The sequence below is a fragment of the Taudactylus pleione genome, unplaced genomic scaffold (genome assembly GCF_031769625.1).
Source record: "Taudactylus pleione unplaced genomic scaffold, aTauple2 ptg000156l, whole genome shotgun sequence".
Taxonomy (NCBI): Eukaryota; Metazoa; Chordata; class Amphibia; order Anura; family Myobatrachidae; genus Taudactylus; species Taudactylus pleione.
Window position 1 is genome coordinate 13,352,264 of NW_028284558.1, and position 24,534 is coordinate 13,376,797.

General features: G+C 41.3%; 1 protein-coding gene across 1 annotated transcript in view; it reads right to left on the reverse strand.

The window, feature by feature from the left end:
• Positions 1–24,534, reverse strand: part of LRP2 (LDL receptor related protein 2) — a 310,836-nt gene that overhangs the window by 191,039 nt on the left and 95,263 nt on the right. Inside the window, exons 5-16 of the mRNA XM_088474855.1 lie at positions 23,852–23,962; positions 22,352–22,465; positions 20,605–20,721; positions 20,071–20,214; positions 17,656–17,775; positions 16,348–16,476; positions 15,588–15,757; positions 12,952–13,175; positions 11,978–12,184; positions 10,231–10,433; positions 9,525–9,665; positions 7,563–7,766 (exon numbers count right to left, since the gene is read on the reverse strand). Of these exons, the coding sequence (XP_088330981.1) occupies positions 7,563–7,766; positions 9,525–9,665; positions 10,231–10,433; positions 11,978–12,184; positions 12,952–13,175; positions 15,588–15,757; positions 16,348–16,476; positions 17,656–17,775; positions 20,071–20,214; positions 20,605–20,721; positions 22,352–22,465; positions 23,852–23,962 (1,884 nt within the window). The remainder of the gene's footprint in view (positions 1–7,562; positions 7,767–9,524; positions 9,666–10,230; positions 10,434–11,977; positions 12,185–12,951; positions 13,176–15,587; positions 15,758–16,347; positions 16,477–17,655; positions 17,776–20,070; positions 20,215–20,604; positions 20,722–22,351; positions 22,466–23,851; positions 23,963–24,534) is intronic.

Genomic DNA, 24,534 nt, shown 5'->3' on the forward strand with positions numbered 1-24,534 from the left:
AAGAGCAACCAGCCCCGGGCATTAGTAACCCAGTGCTGGGTGTGCTTAAATACAGGGGACAAACGACGTAGGGGTCCCCTGTACTTAAGCACAACCAGCACCGGGCTAGTCAGAACCAGCGCTGGTTGCCAAAATACGGGGGACAAACGACGTAGGGGTCCCCTGTATTCTGCGCAACCAGCTCTGGGCTCTGATCCGGTCCTGGTTCTGGAAATATAGGGGACAAAAAATGAGTAGGGTTCCCCTGTATGTTCCAGAACCAGCACTGGACTTTTTCTAGCGGGGGGCTGATGCCACAGCCAGGGGAGCCCTTTCACCGGGCCCCCCAGCCGCAGCATCAACCCTGACCGCTAGTCAGCCCAGGCCGGGGATCCCTGGAGAGCTGGGGACCCCCCCAATAAAGGGGTCACCCTCTCCAGGGCACCCCAGGCCCAGGCTGATAGCCCGGGGCTATCCCCGCCACCCCTGGTGGCGGTGGGTGGCGGGTTGATTGTGTGGTGTGGTGTAAATAAAGAATATCAAACATTGTCTTTACAAGTAGAACTGCAAGTCCCAGCTAGCCTGCCCCGCATGCTGGTACTTGGAGAACCACAAGTACCAGCATGCAGGGCATTAAGGGCCCACTAGTACCTGTAGTTCACCTGTAAAAAAAATGTTTAAAAAAACACAGGACACACACACCGTGACAGTATAAGTTTATTAAACATACATACACACACACACACACACATGTACACATACTCACCTATGTAACCCTGTAGCATCGGTCCACTTGTCCGGTAAAGTATCCCTAGGGGACCTGTGAAAAAAAACATACTCACCATCTCCTATGCGAGGTTCTGTCCTCTTCGTTCCAAAGTAGGCATCCCCGGACTTGGCAAAAAAAAAAAACGAAAACGCGATCCACGAACTTAGTACCGTTCTATAGAACGGTACTTCCCGAATGAGAGCTTAGCGGCGGGGTATCACCATGGAAACCCCGCTGCTAAGCGTTCATTGGCTGAGAGAGGTCATCTCCCGTCTCTCAGCCAATGAACGGCTCCCTCCATTGTAGTCAATGGTGGGAACCGCAGGGTAAACTTTAATAACCTTGCGGCTCCCAGCATTGACTACAATGGAGGGAGCCGTTCATTGGCTGAGAGAGACGGGAGATGGCCTCTCTCAGCCAATGAACGCTTAGCAGCGGGGTTTCCATGGTGATACCCCGCCGCTAAGCTCTCATTCGGGAAGTACCGTTCTATAGAACGGTACTAAGTTCGTGGATCGCGTTTTCGTTTTTTTTTTTTGCCAAGTCCGGGGATGCCTACTTTGGAACGAAGAGGACAGAACCTCGCATAGGAGATGGTGAGTATGTTTTTTTTCACAGGTCCCCTAGGGATACTTTACCGGACAAGTGGACCGATGCTACAGGGTTACATAGGTGAGTATGTGTACATGTGTGTGTGTGTGTATGTATGTTTAATAAACTTATACTGTCACGGTGTGTGTGTCCTGTGTTTTTTTTAAACATTTTTTTACAGGTGAACTACAGGTACTAGTGGGCCCTTAATGCCCTGCATGCTGGTACTTGTGGTTCTCCAAGTACCAGCATGCGGGGCAGGCTTGCTGGGACTTGCAGTTCTACTTGTAAAGACAATGTTTGATATTCTTTATTTACACCACACCACACAATCAACCCGCCACCCACCGCCACCAGGGGTGGCGGGGATAGCCCCGGGCTATCAGCATGGGCCTGGGGAGCCCTGGAGAGGGTGACCCCTTTATTGGGGGGGTCCCCAGCTCTCCAGGGATCCCCGGCCTGGGCTGACTAGCGGTCAGGGCTGATGCTGCGGCTGGGGGGCCCGGTGAAAGGGCTCCCCTGGCTGTGGCATCAGCCCCCCGCTAGAAAAAGTCCAGTGCTGGTTCTGGAACATACAGGGGAACCCTACTCATTTTTTTCCCCTGTATTTCCAGAACCAGGACCGGATCAGAGCCCAGAGCTGGTTGCGCAGAATACGGGGGACCCCTACGTCGTTTGTCCCCCGTATTTTGGCAACCAGCTCTGGTTCTGACTAGCCCGGTGCTGGTTGTGTTTAAGTACAGGGGACCCCTATATCGTTTGTCCCCTGTATTTAAGCACACCCAGCACTGGGTCACTAATGCCCGGGGCTGGTTGCTCTTTTTTTGGGGGGGGGCACGCCATTTTTTTCTCTTTTTACACAGGTTTTTTTTTTTTTTTTTACCACAGCAGCACAGACGGGTCTCACGGACCCGTTAGTGCTCTGTGTCAATGACACAGATGCAAGTAGCACGGATCTCCTGGTCCGTGCGTGCATCTGTGTCATTGAAATACACAGCAGCACAGACGGGTCTCACTGACCCATCTGTGCTCTGTGTCACTGTCAATCACACAGATGCATGTAGCACGGATCTCACGAGTCCGTGCTACATGCAAATGAGCACCATAATGCTGATTGGCTGAGAGCCGTGACAGACGGCTCTGTCAGCCAATCAGCACTTTGCCCATTAAAGGCAAAGGCATTTTTTTTAAAATGGCCGCTCGAGGCAAAACCTCGAGATCCGACAGCAGATCTCGAGGTTTTGCCTCGGGAGAGGGATCCGGGGCAGACAGGGAGATCCGAGCTTGGGCTCGGATCGCCCCGGATCCCCGAAGTTCGGGTGGGTTCGGTTCTCAGGGAACCGAACCCGCTCATCCCTAACTAAGATCATGCGGAAATTAGCGTTTCTGCATAATTGAAGTATTCCTGCTATTTAGCAAAAGGTTAAGAGGGAAGATAACACAATTACCTTCTCTGTTAATACCCCACTCCTACAATATCGCACCGTAGAGCGTAAGCCAATCCTCTCTACAGCACTTTAAAGTTTACTGCTGTTCAAGTAGCAAGGAAAACATAAAAAAATGTGTAAAAGCTTTCTTTATATACCACCATTTCAGATAGGCGTTATATGTAGAATAATCCTTATTTCATTTGAAAACTGCAGGGAAAGAGGGATCTTGCCCAATCAGTCACTGCAGCTGGCTGAAACTCCACCCACTCTCCACCCCTGACTCGGCTATTACACTGTCAGTGTTCCTGGCAGTGTAATCACACAGTTTCTTCATACTGCTCCCCCCATATGCTCTAGGGATGGGCAGAACGATTCACTACACTGAGTTGAGCCACATGGCTCAACTCAGTGAAGTGTCTCGAGTCAGTGTCTCGAGACACGACTCTTTAGGTAGTGCAGTGCTGTAGCCAGCAGGGGAGCCAGCGACCAGTGAGTCGCTGACAGCTCCGCCTCCCCCCCCGCAGCCCAGCACTACAGCTCAGGGTTCTCACTGACTCTCCTGAGTCAGTGCACTCCCCGAGCCCTGGCTTTAGCTGCACGACTCAAGAGTGAGTCACTGACAGCTCCGCCCCTACATTGCTGATCTGACTCAGAGGAGAAGTATAATCAGGTCGGATCAGCAGTGTAGGGGGCGGAGCTGTCACTCACTCTAGCTCCCACTGGCAGAGAGGCAAGGGGAGGTGGGTGTCTCGACTCACCAAACACTGAGTGACTCGAATCATTCACTCATCTGAATGATTCGAGTCAGTGTGTTGAGACACTCACTCACTAGCCATCTCTAACATGCTCCTCCGGGGAATCTCCACTTGGGAGATGGAGGAACATGTGGGGGAGGGAGCAGTATGTATACAAGTCAGAGAAGCGCCGGGAAGGGCTATATATATATAGTATACATATAAATATATATATGGTGCGCAGGGATGGGGCATGCGCAGAGCAGCCCGTATTTTCGGACAAATAAAAAGACTGGCTGTGGGGGACTTCACTGAGACAGCGGTTAACACAATCGATATCCCTGAGATGTTTTTTTCTAAATAGCGGAGAAAATAATTGTGTCGATGTTGTCTGAAAATATTTGGGACAGTATTGGCACTGTTGCTGAATAGAGCTCTAGGAATCAATTATAGAAGCAGCCTTAACAGCAGCGAGGTGGACAGCAGCAATGGCTGCGGATTGGAGTCATGGAGCAGCAAGAAAGGTAAGAGGAGTTGGTTTGGGAGGAGTTTGTCAAAGTGTTATAGAGTATATGTGTGTTACAAGGGCTAGCATTAACCTAGTTGAATGCTTTGGGAACCAATGATTAGAGGGTGCGTATAACACTGAATGAGGTCAATGAAATTAGGAGCGATGCAAAATCCATCGTTCCTGCACTTGCAGGTAAGATCAGGTTCAAGATTGTGCACTTGAACTATACATTATACATATGTTACATTGTATTTTATATGTTACATTACACTGCACAGGACTATGGTGTATTTTCTATAATGCATTGCTGTTATTAATCTGGTACATTATCATGCATGTACTATCAGTATTTACTATATATACATTTTTAAGAGGCCCAGTCAATGCACTCTCTAAAGGTCAGCCAAGCCTCTGTGGAGGTTGGCCACATCCCTCTTGATAGCCACACCCATAAGTATGGGCCCCTATCACTGCATTCCCTCCGGTGGGCCCTTCATGCCCCAGTCTGACACTGCATGTATGTATGTATGTATGTGTCTGTCTTTGTGTTAGACCTGACTGTGCTGTGTACCTTATGTAACTCTGTATCCTTATCTCCTGTCTCTGTCTGCCCTACCTACAGTATATTCCTCAATTCGTGCCTTGATCCTTCACCCTTAAGGTGCGTACACACTGGGCGATAAAGTGGACGACTGAACGATAACGATATCGTTATCGTTCAGTCGTCCACTTTATCGTCCATTTTTAACTCCAAAAAGATGAACGATAACGACGACGCGCGTTCCCGCGGGTCGTTCGTCATTATCGTTCATCGGGCTGACATGTAGGCCAACCTGACGATCCCGTCAGGTTGCTGCATGTCAGGGAATGGGGGAGAGAGCCCGGCGCTGAACGATATCGTTAATGATATAGTTCAGCGGCTATGCTCAATGTCATGAACGACATTGAGCACAGCCTGCCGGGGACAACACTACATGATATCCCTCAGGGAGCATATCGTGTGGTGTGTACCCACCATTAATCGTATGTACTGTGCCTGTGCCCTCTCTACTTTGCCTGTAAACTATTTTGTTTGTGACGTTCTGGCCTATCCGATTCTCTTATTCAGCTATGTCGGTCTTATCTATTTTCTTGATATGGGTCTATTATCTATCTATCTATCTATCTATCTATCTATCTATCTATCTATCTATCTATCTATCTATCTAGTTTGTCCCGAGAACCCACCCACTAATTTCTGCATTGGGGAACTGTGCTGTGATGACACGATTCTGTAGGTAAGCTTAGTATGTGCCCCTTTCGTTCCCTACTTGTCTTTCCTATCCATGTATGCTTTATGTCTCTGTCTCCTTGTAACTATGGGCCTCATTTACTAACGGGTTTTATCACCAAAACGAGTGATAAATGTCACTGTGTATGATAAATGGTGCTCCAGCCAATCAGCTCCCAACTGTCATATCTCCCTGTCTGCTTATCTCTATTTGTCCTGTCTCATCCATCTGTTTCCACTATGTGCAGGTGACAGGAACAGTTGAATACACAACTCAATTTCAGCATTATTATAATATCTCCTTTAAATACAGTATGTCTATCATACCATCTTCCATATCTCTTTGCGAATGCAGAGCTTCTATCACTTCATTCACTAGTCTGTACCTATCACAAAGCTTGACAGCAGCATACAGTAACTACTAATTATTATTATTACATATATAAATCCTTCATATCAATGTCATATAAAGACCAATTGCATTTTACTAGTTACAACAATTGTGATCACGATTTTGTCCTACAATATTATGCCAAATTCTTGCTAAACATGTTTTGCTTTCTCATCTATTTCTAATCGGAGACACTGGTAAGGAGTAAGTCTACCAAGCTGGAATACTTTGCCTCCTCTTAGACCTGCATACTGTGCAAAGCAAAGTACCCCTAACAAACTGGCACCGGCCAGCACTGAGAAGCCTCCCGCAGACATTCCACACTCCTCAAAGTCAGATTTATCTTAAATGCCTTGTAAGACATTGATACGTTTATCAGCTTAAAAGGATCATTTGACCAATGACTACTAATTCTTAAGTATATAAATAATAGGAAGACAGCAGCTGTAGGATTAAACAGCAATTTAATGGATCATTTATACGATTTAAGATGTAAAAATTGTGTGAATCTGATATATATATATAAACATTTATTTGTGATGTTTAGGAATCATATGGTAGCCCAACAAGACATACTTTTTTTTTTTTAACCCCAAAATCTACCACATTAAGGAGCCTATTCATTGGGGTCAAACCAATTAGGTGCAAATTGCAACTAGCTCGACTACTTTGCACGAATGCGCACACCCGAGAATTCTCCATCCAGTTAAAAATGCCTAATCGCGGTATTGGCAGCAGAGATTTGCAAGTTGACTGCCAAATGCGACGTGAGAGAAGTGCATGAAAATTTGGGGAGACCATCCTGGACCCCCCAAAATTGATAATTTTGTGAGCAGGACTGTATAGAAGACTGTTTGTGGGTATTAGGAAAGTGCTGAAGATTTTTAAATGGTGTCAAATGGCTGATTTGTACTTTTTTTCTTTCAATGCAAAAAATTATAAAACGCACACTTTTTAATCTCAAACGAATTAAACGAAAAATGCAAAAAAAGTAGGGGAAAAAGTGGGGGGGTTTTTTTGGTTACTTTGAGGGCACTTTGAAAAATTGTAAAAATAAATATAAAAACATTGAAAAAAAATATATATTGTAATTAAATGTGGGGTGCCTAAACTAACTAAAAAGTTGATTTTAGGGTAATTTGAGGACAATTTTAGTATTACCCCAAAAAATAACATGTAATTATTAGACTAATTAAGCTAATTGGAAACGTTCAATTGCCTAATTAGTCATATGGGAGGGTGTCCAAGAGGTTCAGCATGGTGTCCCAACATTTTAACCTTAAAATAAAGATTTTCCTTTCCATCTCTCACCCTCAGGGAGGTGTGAATGGAAAAATGCGAATTCAATCTGTTCAGTTCAGTGCAAGTTGCTAATTGGATTGCAAAATGAATTCGCTCTGCGAATCAAAGAGAAAATAGCAACTGGCACCTCACAATTAGCACCTAATTGGATTGACCCCATTATGTTAATCATTAGGGGCCGAGTGGCCCCCGATAATTAAGTATCTAACTCGATGCAAGCACCGGAGCAATTCAACATTGCTCCAGTGCGGAGACAACTGATACAAAGATCAGCTGTCCTCGCAAATCCTTTCACTGGTACTTTAGAAGCAGTGAAACGTAGCACTGCTGAAATTGACTCGGCAATGCTACTGTGCATGCATAAACTTAGAGTCACGCATGCGTGTCTTCCGGCAGACTCTGTACAACTGGGGCACCTTCATATAGGTAAATATTAGGAAAATATTTATTTTATGTTCTGTTTTATGTCATTGATGGCACATTATTTCAAAGAGGGGGAGTTCATAAGTAAATAATTGTATACGGCACCAACATACTCCACAATGTTGCACAATAGTGTTGTCTTTCACTCCACATTTACAGTACCTGTCCCATCGAGCTTTTGCTTGTAGATCATGTCTTTTGCAGTGTCTGAATAAAATATACTGTTATCTTGAGCATCAAAATCTATTCCTACAAAATAGGAGGGGACTCCAGTTATGGGAATGATTACATCTTCCTGTGTGGAGAGGTTAAATGGAATCCCACGGACTGCTAGTTGGGAAGAAAAGAGCAGGAACTTCTGTACACCTGTAGATAAATGACAGGACTCAATGTTTTACACAATATTAGGAATTCTACTGTAACGTTCTCCTCTGACAGTATATGCAAAACAAAACAACAACAATCAGAATAATTATTACATTTACAGTATAATAGCATCAACTAGACAATAGGGCAGATTTAATTAGTCGATGGGTTTATTGGTCTTATTTGGATAAGTGATAACATAATTTCCAGATGGATTATTTCTAACATTAGATTGTAGGATTATATTTATTTGTTATATATCTAATCTGCAATTTAGACCTTTGTGGATGTATTATATTCATATATTGTCTAGTTTATGACTGTTTTAAGATATAATAAATGTAATAATTATACTGACAGCACTTATTGTTGTTTTCCTCTAGTATTTGTCATATAGATGTGAACTAGCTTATTCCCTATTTTTATAAGCAGCAGTTAGTTTAATATTATAAATTATTTTTTCATTATAATTGCAATTCTATGTGTGTCTAAAGTTTTTTTGTTTGTTTGATTCTCAGAATATACAGAGGGCTGTCTGTGATGACCACACACATTACTATCGAATGAATGAGGGCCATACTCATTATGCTATTATCAGGGTGTGGGTGGACCCTGATAATTAACATTCTAATTTGCGGCTAGAGCACCGGAGCAATTCATCATTGCTCCTTAGCGGAGAAAGCTGATCTGAAAATCATGTTTTCACTGTTCTTTTCGGAGTTCATGTAGGCGCAAAAAGCCCCAGCATCTGGCGGAAGGAGTCGTAAAGGGGCGGAGGGATCCAGGTGTTTGGGAGCAAATGCCATCTGAATAGGGCGAATGCTCCCACAGTCAAGCTCAGAAAATATTGTATTTTCAGAGCTTGATGAATTTAGGTCCCCATACTAGTGTATGGGGACAGCGGGCCACATCAGAAGTTAAAAATAAGCAGGAAATACCTGTGATACCTTTATGACGAATGGCCCCAAAACTTAATTTCTCCAAAAGAAAGTTAAAATGTTCATTTTCACCTGCTTTTGTAGAAATTAAGTGATAATGAATACATCCCTAAATCCGATTGTTCTCTACTGAGGTATTAAAAAATCAACAACAATGGATGACAATCATCAGAACAACGTTTTAATGTATGTGATGCAATCACTTGTTTTACAATCTGATTAGCTTAAAAACAGTATGGGGTATATTTACTTAAAGTAAATTTTTGATTTGGTTTTTAAGTATTAGTAAATGTGTGAAATACAATATACATTTTGATTGATTTTAAATCAATTAAAATTGGCATTAATAAATATACCTCTAAGACTGAAATGTGTGTACCTTAAATTAAATTATTTTCTTGGCAAAAAAAATAGCCACATACCAATACTAGGAACATTTATATCCCTATTGCAGCCTCAGCTTTGCTTAAAGAAATATCAAGTCATTTGGCCCGATTGATAATAAAAATAATTGGGCATTTTGAAACTCTCACAACTCTAAAATAGAGACATCTGAATGTGAATGGTATATGTCAATGTATCAAGGTTGTTACAGTAAATTTATGGTGTGAGAGTGGCTGAACAGAGGACAATGGCCAATCACCAAGTACTATACCTCCCCTCACTACCTTGCATATTTTTTATTTTTTATTAATTTAGCATGTGTTATCTTCATATGTGGACATCATAAATCAAATAGTAACTGAATGGATTTTGTACCTATTTAAGGTAACCCTAGTGAAAAGCAGGTACATAAAATATACCGTAAGCGTATTCTCACCAATACAGCGGCGTCCATGTTGATCTAAATCAAACCCCAGCCTGCAACGGCATCTATATCCAAGTCCGTCATTGTCTGTTCTGTGACTGAGAACACAAATCTGCTCACACCCGCCGTTATTGTTTCCACAAGGGTTCGGTACTAGATAAACATAATTACAATGAATTAATAACCAGCTTCTGTTGACTTCACACAGTGAAGGGAGACATTTTGCGTGCAACAGCAAAATTCATGAGAATGCTGCCTATTAATATCTAAGTGATAACATCCCTGAGGCACAAGAAACAAAATGGCTGCTTCAACCATGTGCAAGCCAAAGGTATACCTCACATACTGTATGCACTTATCTCACTACACAAAATGTCAATGTTTATGACTTATGTACTGTATTCAGTGCGCGCAGCAGACACAACCAGAGAAACAGTAATAATTTACTGCATTTGACATCAATGAGAATCTGATATTCATTACAACCCTGTATAATAAACATTTCCTCAGAACTGCAGCTGTTAACATTACAATTAGCAGGGACAATGCTCATGGCAAAGTGCTCTATTGTTTTGATCCATCAACCAAGTCCCAATGGATCTGTCGCCACTACACTTTCTAAATAAAAAGCTAATTTTGCATTATTCTTATTCAGAATATGCCTTTAATATGGATGAATATTCAATTTTAATTAAAATCAAATGAAAACTAATCTCACCATACGGCTGCCTGGCAGAGTGATAAACAGTGAGTCCATACGGCCTCTGTGAAACTCTAAAGACTGGATAGGTTGCGTTGTCTTTAAATTTATTGGCCTTCATCACTCCAAGTTTGGTCCAATCAGTAAAATATACAAAATGCTCAAAGATACTTATTCCAAATGGGTGTGGAACAAAATCCCCTCCATGTACTATTGTTTTCCTGAAACAAGATCCATAGTTAGATAATGTTCTTTATTTTGTTATTAACAATCTGCAACTTTGAAAACGTTCTTCAATTATACAAGTGTTGTCTCTCCTCATTTCAGTAACACGTCCCATCTTACAAAACATTCCCACATTGAACGGGATGCTAATGCGACTATATGCCCGCATCCTGAAATGCATGCATCTATGCGATCGCACCACCCCACTCCGATATCTCCAAAAGGCTTTGTCATCAGCAGAATTCACCACATGCTAAGTGCAAGAGATGCGACTGTATTTGGCACACACAGTACATACGCACGAAACAGAGCAGTGAGTAAGTCAGGTTATGTGCCCACGATATACTGTAAGCGGTTATTTTAAGTGTGTATGCCATGTCGCCACCCAGTAATACGCATTCGGTGGTCACAAAGAAACAACTGAGATGCGCATGACTCTGAACCACTTGCACATTCGTAAAGATGCCTCTACAGGCTTGGACTTATGCCCAGTTTGCTAAAAATCCCTAAATGCAGCAGCTTCCAAACTTTTGTGCGACACAGAATCAGGCCCTTTATGGAGAGACGGGCTGGTTGGGTATGTGACATTAGTGGTTCTTGCACAGTGCCGGAGCAGGATGGCACTGCGCCACCCCCTGAACACGTGACATTATGAAGTCACGCTGATGGGGCGTGGCCATCAGCACTAGGGAGTACAGCACTGCCTGGGATGTCCTCAGAACTCTCTGGATGGCTGTACAAGCTGGATGGCTGTACAAGGATGCATTGGCTGCAAGGTGCTGTTCCAAGCACCCAAAAAGTCAAATGCAGGGGCCTTGTGACAGTGATGGTGCTGCCCCCAGGGTGATGGCACTGCTCCTACACTGCTCCTAGTTACTGCCCTGCTCATGGATTTTATCAAAAACACCTAAACATTACTGTAGAGTAGGGTTGTTGGTGCATTATGTCACATAAATAAGGAAGTGTACCTTATTCAAGGGCACACAGGATGTACAGTTGTACATTATAGGTGCAATGTACAAATATGACAATGGAGTTTGTAACTTTGATTTAGGATTGGATTATCAAGCATCCATCGGATTATGTATGCAATACATCCTGTCACTTACCACATGCATACTTGTGTTAATAAATAATGCCGGTATGCACATACAAATTTGATTAAAATCGCAAAGGACAGCTCTTCCGAAAAGAGCTGTTCTTTGACACGAAAGGACATCCGGGTTTTTGACCTGGGAGCCCTTCTGCGCATGAACACACCGGCGCGAGACCCTGGGAGCGATCCTGTTGGATGGCCATAGGCTGCTATTAGGCAACGCCATCTATAAATAGCCTTGCATGTCGGGTACAAATTCCAGAAAGTTTAGCTGTCCTGAGTTTTGTACATACTGTATGGGGAATGCATTTTCACTTTAGTACATCCCGTTCTGAGCAATTTAGATAGATTACATTTGATTAGTTCAGTCCAAATAATTCTTAAGAATACATAAAACATGATAATGAAATATCTCTGTGACTGACATGTAGAATGATATAGTACCTTTGCAGACCATCGTAGGTTACAGTTTCGATGTAGTCGTAGCGGCTATCCACCCAATACAGTCTCTTTGGCACAATGTCCAGGGTAATCCCAGCTGGCCAGCCCAGTTTTGTTTTAATTAAATCATGGCGATTTGTGCCATCCATAAATGCCCTTTCCAGCTTGGGCTCTCCAGAAACACTATCCCAGTCCGAGAAGAATAAATACCTGATGTTTAAAACAAAGAAAACAATTTTTTCCATAATTTAATTTCCATGTAGTTTTATGTACAAGGCCCTATTTTACCCAACATGAAATAACAATCCACATGCATGCAGGGACACCTTGGCTTATCTAATGTATGTATCCTACGTACGGAAGTGTTATCATCTTATTATTTATTTTATTTTGGTATGCAAACTCCACAAATTCAAATACTGTGCTGAAAAAGAATGGATGTAATTTATAGAAGCAATATGAGCAAGATGACAAGCTGTAATATCTTTGGTGATTTCACATACCTCGATGTGTGCCGATGTGCCTAGATTTTTGACAAAGGCCAACTGTGGAATCAGAAAGTGATGTTTGCAGAAGAGCAGAACGGTGCAGCCAGTAAGCAATTAGAGAATTTGGGAAGAGCGCGTCTAAATAACTAGACGGTAGGTACACTATTGTGCCTATTTTTGCGGAGCAATGCAAACGAACTTGGTTTGGTTGTGGAGTGAGATTATTAAAATGCTATAAACCAGTATTCAGATAACATAATATCCAATCAGATTTTAACTGAGGTCTATTGGATAAAATTGAATGCAAACATCTGGTTGATTGCTATAGGTCTCAGCACCAGTGGTTTCTGCATACCCTAATCAGGCACTGAAATATAGTTTGCTGGCTAGATACATAGTGCTTGGGTCGCAATTCTATTGTAAAACAAAATGACGATGACTTCAGCTATTAGTCAGATTATTTTTGTTTACTGAAACAGTTCTACTTACCCAACTGTTGGATCAACTGCAATTCCTCTTGGGTTGCCCAAATCTTCAGCTATTAGCGTTATCCGATTCTGTCCATCCAAATCCACCATATCAATCCTGTTGATGCTTGTTTCTACCACATAAAGTTTATTGCTAATCCAGTCAACAGCTACATTTTCAGGTGAGTCCACTGAAACATTTAGGACTTGACGAACATCTGAGCCACTAATATCAACAGAAAATACCTGTGCGACAGCATGTTTGATAACTCATTTAAAATCATAAATAAAACAGCAAAATAAATGTTGATAATTGTGAAAGGACTGCACAGTGTAGCTGTCTGAGAGATTTGCATATCTATATTATGAGCCTTATCATGAAGGTTATACTGCTGATCATCAAAAGCCAACCCTTAGACGTTCATTCACTGACTCCTTATTATATAGTGACATGCAGCACATTAGATTTTGTGCAATACGCCTATTCCATCAACTTCTGGACAGTCACGTTTCACCTATGGCTGGTCCATTTTTACAAAAACTTTGGGCATGATTCAGCAAGGAACGCATGTTGCTTATACACACGCAATTGGTCGATAAAATTGCACCTAGCATGCGTTGCAGTGCGCAAGTGCAAGCCAGGCACTGCGTACAGAACTGCGATCGCGGAGGCTATGCAGACCCAAGACAAAGTGATTGACAGGAAGTGCCGTTTATGGGTGGTGACGGGAGGGGGGGGTTGGGCTAACGGAAGCGTGCCAGTGCGTTTCATCGCTGTTGCATGGGCATGCATAAATTATCCACTGTGATACCATACACCACCTGAGGACTCATAGCGTGTGCAGAAGTAAGCAATTCCTGAGTAGGGTCTGGGCTTCCTTAACTGTGCGCATGGGTCCTATGTTACTTGATGTTACTTATTGTTTCGCTATGTTGCCCTAGTATATGGATGTGAGTAAGGGGAAGAGGGCATCCTTATGTCAGGCTGCGATCGCAATGCGAATGCAAACATTTACATAGCACCGCTGATATTAGAAACTGCGAATAGCCCTCCTTGCTGAATCAGGCCCTTTGTGCAACCATTTGTGGTATAGTGGTTATGTGTACCAGTAAAAGCAAAAATTTCACTTTAAGGTCCTGTCCAGGGACAGAGAAGAGATGTATTGGGCCCTGATACTAGGGGGCACAGAACCGGAGCTCTCTGCATAAACTGTGCACCGACCACTGCTATAATTTATGGACTAGCCTCTTTATGAATTACAACTTTTATATTTTCTCCTAAAATACTGTACTGTCCCTTCAAACCTTATTTATGGTTATGTGCAATAAAATGCTTTTCTTCTGTATAAAATAAGCCAGGAAGGAGCCACTGAAAATAATGCCCGATAACCAATCACTGCCACATCGGCGGACAATGAAAATCAAATTCTCATGCATTGGGGGAACATTCCCTGCAGCCATATGCTGAATGGAGAACACTCCAAATTGTTTGATGTCCACCACTTGTTGCTCATGGGTATATGCTAGTGCCAACCCACATTGGTTAAAAAAAATTACTGATCTGCCTGACACACTCATCTGAAGGTGTGACTTGTTATCACGAAGCAGTCGCCACCATCTTGATGCGCAAATGTGCAACACCTATTTCACAAGTCTGCAAGCACACTTATGTAATAAAATTTTTACATTAGTAAACACATGTACTGCCGTCATTAAAATGATTACACCCAAACGTATACCCAGGGATCTTTAACCTTCATTTCTGATCCTTTTTCCAACACTAATTTGGATATTAGTGTCATGGTAATACTAATGTGTGCATCTCCCAATTCCACTCCTCTGTATCCATATCCACCTTTCTGGTTCATTACTCCCAGGTGTGTGCCTGATTCCATAATGCAGTCTAATAATATCTTATATAATTATATAATATATTGTTATTTCAGTTTTATATAATCCTACATGTATAGCAAACAGTGTTCATTACTGTTCTTGTTTGGGTTGTATCTATATAAATCCATCTGAGTATTCGAAGTTCTTGGCATCAAGAAAACTTTTCATATTGTTTCAATGTATATTTCAGCGTAAGTCGCTCATTAAAGTAGTCTTATAGGACAGGAGATATAAATGGTTTGGTTATATTTGCTACACCTTTTGCAGGAATCAGGTGTACATGGTTTAATAAGTAACAAAGTTTTCGCACACTACATGCATTCACAATATTGTGTCCACAGCATACCTCACCCTGATGCCTCCTAACAAATCCCTACTAAAACAATAGCCCGCTTCAGTGTGCTTCCTATCAGGAGATCCATTACAGCACAAGCACAAATATGCAAGAAAAATTTGATTTTTATCATTCAAGAAAAAAAGGCACTTTTACATGTGCTGGATCGGGTTCCCAAAAATGACTAATAAAAGATTGACTAATTTTGAAAGAATGTCCTCTAGTAAGTATTTTGACTCCATTAAACAGAAAAGACGGGAAGTTGTACAAGATGTCCATATAATAGAAGGCTTTGTTTAACCCACATCATGTAATACAAGCATGAAAGTTGTCATTAAAATATTTATACATTTTTGGGGCGTCATTTATTCAAAGATCTTATCAAGGCATGCTGAAATATTTACTTTTACCTCCCTGGATATCTTACATACCTTTTTTTGTACGGTGTCTGTCCAAAAGATTCGTTTCAGATGGTAATGAAAATCCACTCCTACAGCAATCCCTCGACCCTGTGACTGCACTAATGTGCGATAGCTGTTTCCATGGATATCACCAATCAGCAAATCGCGCCCACTGGAGAAAATTATTGATGGAGTGCCTCCTAGATATAGACAATACATAGCATGTCACAGAATATAGCACTGATTTGCATTGTATAGCTGAACAGTCTACTGAGCAATGTCCTGGGCAGATAGTACTACTGAGCTGAGATGTTCACAGAATTGTTACCTCCAATGTGCTGAATATATACCAGAATATGTTGTATGTTGACTATACAAAAGATATATTGACAATTCCATTGGGGAGAGGACAAATTATGAGTGTATTATTATAAACATCAATAACCACATTCAATGATGTAGTGATCTACTGCATGTTGTAATTATCTCCTGTATGTTGTAGTGATCTCCTGTATATTATACTGATCTCTTGGATCATCCAGAAACCTCTTGTGTGCCCATGCGGGTCACCAGGCATAATTACTTTCCATCATTATATTTAAACTTAAGACGGGGTCACGCATTTTTCAGTCATTGACCAAAGGCAACAAAATTGGCCAATCAAATCTTTAGATGTACAGCCATCATTATTAGCAGGTGATGTAAGACAGACTGCAGGTCAGAGACTATTACTAATTATATAGTAAAAGAACAAGTTTTCATAGTATTAAGTCGCTTTTTAATGACTTACTGGAGGTGTTGGCTCTGCAGTGCTTATTATGCTCCAAGATGTATCCATCCACACAGCTACAGTGATGACTACCTAGACGGTCTTCACAAAGCTGGTCACATATGCCCCATATTTGACAATCATTATAATCTAAAGTAAAAGAAATGTAAAGAAAATATATATGCATTTGTATATGGAACAATTACTTGATGAAGGACCAGTTGCTGGAGAGAATAGGGGCTAAATCTGAGTTAGGAGCAAATAAAAGAAAAAGTAACTCTGCACCTTGGTAAAACCATGTAGCTTGGGCAGATTTAAAATGTGCAGAGAGATTTAGATTTCGGATGCTTGTATCCTAACGTTTACAGTAAAAATAAAACTATCCAACATTTGTGGGCTACATGGAAAAGCAGCCAGTATTTGCCCAGCACGCAAAAAAAAAAAAAATGACTATTATTTTCACACATTGCCTTTCAACATGGTTTGTCCAGGAGCAAAGTTCCACCTTATTTTGTAAGTTACTTAATTTTTTTCTTATTTTTTTATTTTTTGCTTCCAACTCAGGATCAGTCCCAAAAAAAATCTACTTTCGTAAAAAATTAGATGTTTTCTATCTGCAAACTCCGCTTTGTGCTGGCAATATATATTACAAATATTTACTGTATGTAGCTCTTCTACCTGTACACAGGTTATATACAGTCAATAAGTGACAGCCAGTTTTACTAACATTCACGTTCTCAGTGGTATTCCTAAGCAGCGGCTGGTAATAACACCTGTGAATGGAGATACATATCCTAGCTTTAAACTTTATGTCCATGTAATCAGATTGTTATGTTCTGGTAGAACAGATATCAATACTGGATCTTCATGCTTTGAAGCTGTTACAGTTGTCAAAATTTGGTTACCATAGAAAGCTTTTTCGTGTAGCAGCCTAACAAGGTAATGCTATATGTTAATCTTCAAAGTGAGCACTGAATTAAACATCTTAGACCTTGTATATTTTCCAGTGAGAAAAAAATATATATTCTTTGATAATCTACTGTTTGTACAATTTTAAAGGGGAAGTATCATAAATATGAACACTGTCATATGATGTTATATATTTACATATATTCTATTATACACATACAGTAGAAGCTGACAATTACTTGATTTTTCATTAATGTTAATTGTTATTTATTATTAACCATGTTCCTTATGCATAGTGGAGGCAGTTCTTTTGGTGGCAATACATGACATGAGAACTATTGTTTAATATAAAAGTCAGTTTGTTTCTACTAAGTAATGTAGTAACTGTTGCAACAGATTGATTTTGCCATGTATACTGACCTACACATGTTCGACTGTCATTAGTGCTGATTACATATCCGGCTGGACAATAACAAAAACCACCAGTTGGAGAAGAATGACATCGATAAGGACAGCTCAGAGCAGCACAGTTAAGTGTACCTAGGTTAAAATGGTTAAAATATTTAGCATATTACATATTCAGTCTCAAATATTAAACAATTCTTGCTGACATCAGTTAATTATAACATTTCCACCTTCCTAAAATATTTATCATCTGATCTTTTTCTCTACTTCTGTAGGCTACATTCCCTGTCATCACAAATCAGCAATATGACATTATGTACAATTACTGGGGACCCCAGCTGCCCAACCTGCATAATAATATAAGGACCCAAGGAGATAGAAATCTAGGATGAGGAACATTGCAGAAGTCTCCTGAAGAAGACGAGAACATCACTCATCTATTCAGGTGATAGCATTCAGTTCTAGTCATGTGTCTGTTACTTCAGTATACAGAGATGGTCACGGAACCTGGCCACAGAAGTTCCAATTAATTAGTTAATTGTAAGCCCTGCTGAACTGAGCAACTGACAGAGGTCCCAGGGGAGAAACTGCAATTAGAGAAGTGGTGTGAAATCCCTTTAACTAGGACTTAAACTGTTGTTGAAGCCTGGACCCAGCACATTCTCAGAAGAGCAGAGGGACGGCCTACAAAAGTTGAACCTGCACTGCCATGCCAGCCCCCTCAACTCCATGCTCAGTAGCAGAGCAATTCTGCAGTACCAATAGTTACAGTACTGGCAGTTATATTATGTTTGCTTTTCAAAGGTATAAACAGAGTCACAACATAAGGATAGAGGGGTTTAAAGATAAAGCAAAACATAGCAGTTTGACTGCAGAATTATTTATTGAGTTTATTTAGGCAGCAATTACAATCTTATTTATTAAACATAAAAAATGTATTTATATATAAGCTAATTATATTAGGTGAGATGTAGTGAGTATGTTGCAATGTTCGCTACTGTTTTAGGATGGAACAGCTGTTAGTTCATGGTAAAAAGTGTTCTGTGTGTTAATACTTAGGGTCAAGCTACATTTTGTACAGAGCTTAAACCGAAATAAAGCTGAAGGTTAATTTACACGGCACATGTGGTAGCACAAGGTGCACCTAACATACATCAAAAATAAATGAGACATAAAATAGCTTATAGTTACTTTAATTACATTTTAATGGGTATTACGAGTAACATTTCTCCGGTAATACAGCAGGTAACAACTAAACAGCAGCTGGAGAAACACATATTGTGATCGTCTTCTAAATAAGGGAGAAGTTGGATGAAGCCATCAGCTAAACTCACATCTGTTCTGGGATCTTACATGGCTCAGGAGCTTCTAAACCAGCCCGTGCTCCCGCAAATTAAATGTTGGTTGCAAACTATAAAGCTGACATCGGACATTTGGCCAGCAATGCATTCAGCTTCTTAGGCTATGTTCTGATGAATTTTTATATCTCTTTGAAAACGATAGTCATTTGTGTTGTCCTCGAAAGTTGTCCAAGAGAATGGGAAAAAGACAGCCTTCATTTTTAACACCTGCACCTGATTCAGGCTTTTAGAAGAATTTGTCTCCATGATCCCAATCAATTGAATGGAGAGGCATTTTGTCAGCAGATTAGTACCATCGGGGGTATATATCACGCAGTGAAATAGGGAAGTGGACAAGTTGCCAATAGCAACCAAACAGCTTTGCCTATCATTTTATAAAATGTACTTGATAAATGCTTCCTCAAAGTTGGTTGGTTGCTATGGGTAGGGCTGCCAAGATGTTCACAGACATATCCAGACATATCCAATCTACTGTGCAGCACAGCAGATGGTCGATATATCTGAAAGCTATATATGGTCATCTGCTGGTATGTACGGGTGACCCGCTGATCGCCCGTACACATGCTGCAAGGACAAATCGGTGATTGACAGATCGGGCAGACGATTGGTAAGTGTATATACATTTACCAATCGTCCGATAGGTCGACCTAGTGTGAATTAGGCAATGAAAGCTAGTTAAATTAGTTTTCTGCTCATTTACTTGATAGTAAATAGCTCCCAATGTGGCAAAATGCTTTGCTTATTGAAGGGTAGCTAAGTATATCGAGCTTATGTAAAAGGTTTCGAGATTATGGAACCAGAATGATTTCGGCAAGTTTGCAACAAAATTTTAAGGCAAAACCAGCCATATAACTTATAGGCACTTTACATTTAGCTGCAAATTCGCCAAAATCTCAGAACCTATTACATAACCCTCTATATGTAGATTCAGGTGTTGTTAGTGAAAAATATATAATCAATATTAGACAATATTAATAATTACAATTTAGAAAAAAAAAAACGTGTTGGAACAGCTTAAAAAACTACAATGTGAACAAAAAATAAATTGTGTATAGAAAATGTCACTTACTGCAATTCCTTCCAGCAGTTGCGTTATTTTCATCTTCTCCAAATTGGCAGTGACTAGTCCCATCGCAGACTTTATCCAATAGAATGCACAGCCCAGATGAAGGACACGCCCACTCCCCAGGGCCACACGCTCTCAAACCACTTTCTAAATGGAACAGATAACACAACTGACTTTTTTATGTTTAATCAATGTTTTATTACATTTTTTTAAAAGCATATAGGTTGGAGACAAGAACAGAAGATAAAAAGGGACGGGTGAGAGAGAAGTCAACTCCATAGTCCTTTTAGCCTCCTTGATAAAGGAGGTATCTGAAACGGGTGGGGTTATTGGGCTACCATCTCCAGAACTAGAACTCCATTACCATCTGGGCATCATGTTCTTCCTCCACAAACCCAGGATTGATGAACCTATATTTGGAGTTTTCTGGTATGAATTTGGAATATCCATTTTATTCATGGTCCAATGGTTTATCCTGTTAGTGCATTTATGCCCCTGTAATAAATATCTTTTTTATGAACATGCAACAGGACTCACCACATTCATTTTCATCGGCATTGTCATCACAGTCATCATCCCCGTCACAAATCCAACTCTGGTGTATACAGCGACCGCTAGGGCATGTGAAGTAATCTCCTTTACAGGTTGGGTAAGCTAAGGAGCAAAATTATAGCATATTCAAAATCAAAACTGACATTATTGCATATGCTGTCTGTGCAGCCAAAGAGAGAGTTAACCTTACAAATTCAAATATTATATTAATTTACTGGTGATTTATATTCATGGACTGGTGTGAATGAATAAATATTTTGGGAATGTACAGAGTGAGCCGTCTAATATATTGGTGCTACAGTATATCAATGAAGGAGACTAATACCCCGTTTCCACCAAAAACCCGGGTCTGACCTGGGTTTTCGGACATGGTTCCAACCCAGGTCACACCCCGTTTACACCGCACTTTCAATCTGGGTTATTCCCAGGTCAGCAACGTTCACACTGAACCCGGGTCTGCCCTGCTAAACTTGTGAGGTCATAAAAAGTGGGAGGTGACTGCTCCACAACCACCAATCAGTTCAGTTTAGGCATGACCCAGGTTGGATAACCAGTGTTGCACCGTTTACACTGCACCATTACCCGGGTCCATCCTGGGTCCGACCCTGGTAGCTACAGTACCTGGGTTGGATTCCCGACTCACTCAACCTGGGTTATTTTTCAGGTACTCTTTTCCACTGAGCCGAGACCCGGGTAGACCTGGCAATAACCCGGGATATTGCAGCAGTGGAAAAGGGGTATAATAATAAGGTGGATCAAACATGGCTGAATATGTGGCATACTTTTACAAATGTATTTATCAGAACTTTCACAGACAGTGACTGGGCTACTGAGGACTGTGCAAATGATTACCAAGAACTTGCAAATATATTTGGGATTACATGTAGACTTTGTGTATTTTAATGCAGTGTAAAAAGCAAAGCACAACATTTCTGTAATATTAACATTAGTCTAGAGGTTTTCAAATATCTGCCTACACCTGAGGATAAATGCTCTATACTGTAGATGAGAAACTTGTTTAGAGGCTAGTAAGACATCTATGATTGCAGGGAAGTAATTCGCCATGAGCTAGTATGTATAAGGACTTAGCAGTAACTGTAACAGCAGCAAAGTCTCTGGGAGACAAACAATGTTCTAGAGGTGCACAGCGTAACTTAGATCTCTGATACTCTGCAGTCAGAAACTATATGAAGTACTGTCAGACACGATAGCTATAGAAATATAAGGCAGAAACACTGTTTGGTGAACAGACAGAACCATCAGCAAGCAATGGTCTCAATATAATTAAATAATTGTATAGTTTTTGGAAATCTCACAGAAGCTGGTAACAAACTGTACGATGTATTGTATGATATATCATTCTGACGTGGATTGGAACGATATATTGTACACATTGTATAGTATGTATGTCCAAACTATCTATCACCATGGACGTTAATTGCATCATCCCATTTGCTGTTTTGCGCGGCAGATAGGACAATGCAATGAACGACGTGGTGCTGTTGCATGCAGCATGTAACGACACATCGCTCCATCATACACCGGAACGTGCAATGTGTATGATGCGTGCGATGTCTCATTACATCACATCGCACCATCACTGGGTTTATCGTATAGTGTGTACCCAGCCTAAGCCTATAGCATTATAAAAATAAGACATATGTAAATATATATTTTTTTCTATACAGCATAGGTAAATGCTTTGTTATATTTAAGTACAAATTGACAGTACTGCAGTTTTTTTCGTCACTTCTATCTCCACAGTCATCGTCATGGTCACAGATGAAATCTCGGGGGATACAGTCATCGTTTGCGCACTGGAACTGGGTGCTCAGACATTTCTGTGCTGAGAAGAAATGTCAGTCTGTTAGGGGGAAATCTGCATATTGTGGCTGGATCATGATTGTGCAGCCTAATACTAGAAACTTGTGACATCATGAAGCACAATGGCTGCCTCCACTGTGTCTCTACAATGGGTACACTTAAAACACAGGTTCTCAAACTTGGTCCGCAGGACCCCAAACAGTACATGTTTTCCAGGTCTCCTCACGGAATTACAAGTTATATAATTAGCTCTATCTGTGGATATTTTAAAATGTGTTAGTGAGTAATGAATACACCTGTGCACCTGCTGGGTGACCTGCAAAACGTGAACTGCTTGGGGTCCTGAGAGCCGAGTTTGAGAACCACTGACCTAAAATAACAACATTTATCTTTTCTTACTAGCAGCAGGTTACTGAGATGACACTTAAGATAAGATCAAACTGTTTCTGATACATGAATAGAACTAAGGGCCTGATTCAGAGCTGGACGCTATTTGCGCTCGCTCGTTCAGAAAAAGGGGCCGGCTATTTAAATTGAGCGCTCGCTCTTTGCGGTCTGTTTGACGCCTCTATGGCTGAGCGAGCGAACGAAACATGCGCTCGCTATTTTGTAAAGACGCCCCCTGGCCGCTCGCATCCTACGTCATCTCCGCTATTTACTTGATTAATCGAGTATATCGAAAGGCGTCTGAACTGCTCGCAGTGCTTGTGGTAGGACTTTCCTACCGCAATCATGCGAACAGTTCAGGCTAAGAAAAACCAAGTGACGTGGTCGATGACGCTGCTTTGTTAATTATGCACACTCTTAAAACGCCCGTTTTGACTGTTTTGCACGCCTGTGTTCGGATCACCACCGTTTTCAAGCACCTTCCCCTGTTACCACCCACTCAAATTAGCAGGCACTCGCTATTTTGCAGGCGCTCGATTTCCGACCGCAATGACTGGTTGGCGCATGCGTATTACGACCCAAATGCATGCGCAGATGTGCGAACGTCGCTCGGAGCAAACGAACGGCCGCTTACGAGCGGCTCTGAATCAGGCCCTAAGAGCGGAACCAATCAATAAGTCAACTTCAGGAAGGGCTGAAAACTCTATGAGGCTTCTTTAATACTGCAAAGTACTGTACCAGGCATCATAAAAAATTATATATCCTATAGCAACCAAACGTGTCATTATCCTTACTGGTTCCTATGGGCTTCAGCAAACTTGTGTTATTTGAACAATTGAAAAAAAAAGTTATATTAAGACAATTATTGCTTCTACACTGCTGTGTCAATTAAAGGACTGACACATATAAAATTGGTGTTGCTGTGAATTATCTGGGATATACAGTAAATTAAACCTTCATGTTGATTTCAAGGTCGGTAGATATCCAACATTGTGAAACGCTGATAATAAATAACACTTACTGCAATTGGCCTCATCTGAAGCATCCCTGCAATTGACGGTCCCATCACATCGCTGACTTGTGTTGAAGCAGGCTCCATTGGCGCAGGACAGCTGACTGCACACAGGATACTCTGAAAGCATGATATGACCAGTTACACCAGGAGCCAAGTGGTTCAATTGAAGGCCAGTTCCCATAAACATATCAACACTTACGGCTCTATTCAGCAAGCAAAATGTCACTTAAGTCATCTGGACATGATTGTTTCCGCATGATGTAAGTATCGCAGCTATGCAGGAACAGGTTAACGGAGAAGATATCGCAATAATCTTCTCTGTTATAGCCCAACTCCTACAACATCACAAGCCATTGCTCTCTACAACGCTTATTCTGCAATTACACCACCACCAGTGTTCCCAGCAGTGTAAAGCTGTAGAAATGCATATAAATAGCCTTCCTGGTGCTCATCTGCCTTGCATTCATACTGTTCCCTCCCTCACTCGCTCTTCCATGAAAACTCCACCTGGGAGACGGAGGAGCATGTGCAGGGCCATAGAGAGCTGGCCCAGGCCGGTTACTATTGGGGGCGTGGCCTAATAGCGGGAGGCGTGACCACGGCCCCTTTGGCTGCGCATGGGGGTGCTGTGTACCCATCGGTCCGATGCAAATCCAGGGGGGACGCGATCAGTGTGATCACTTCCTCCC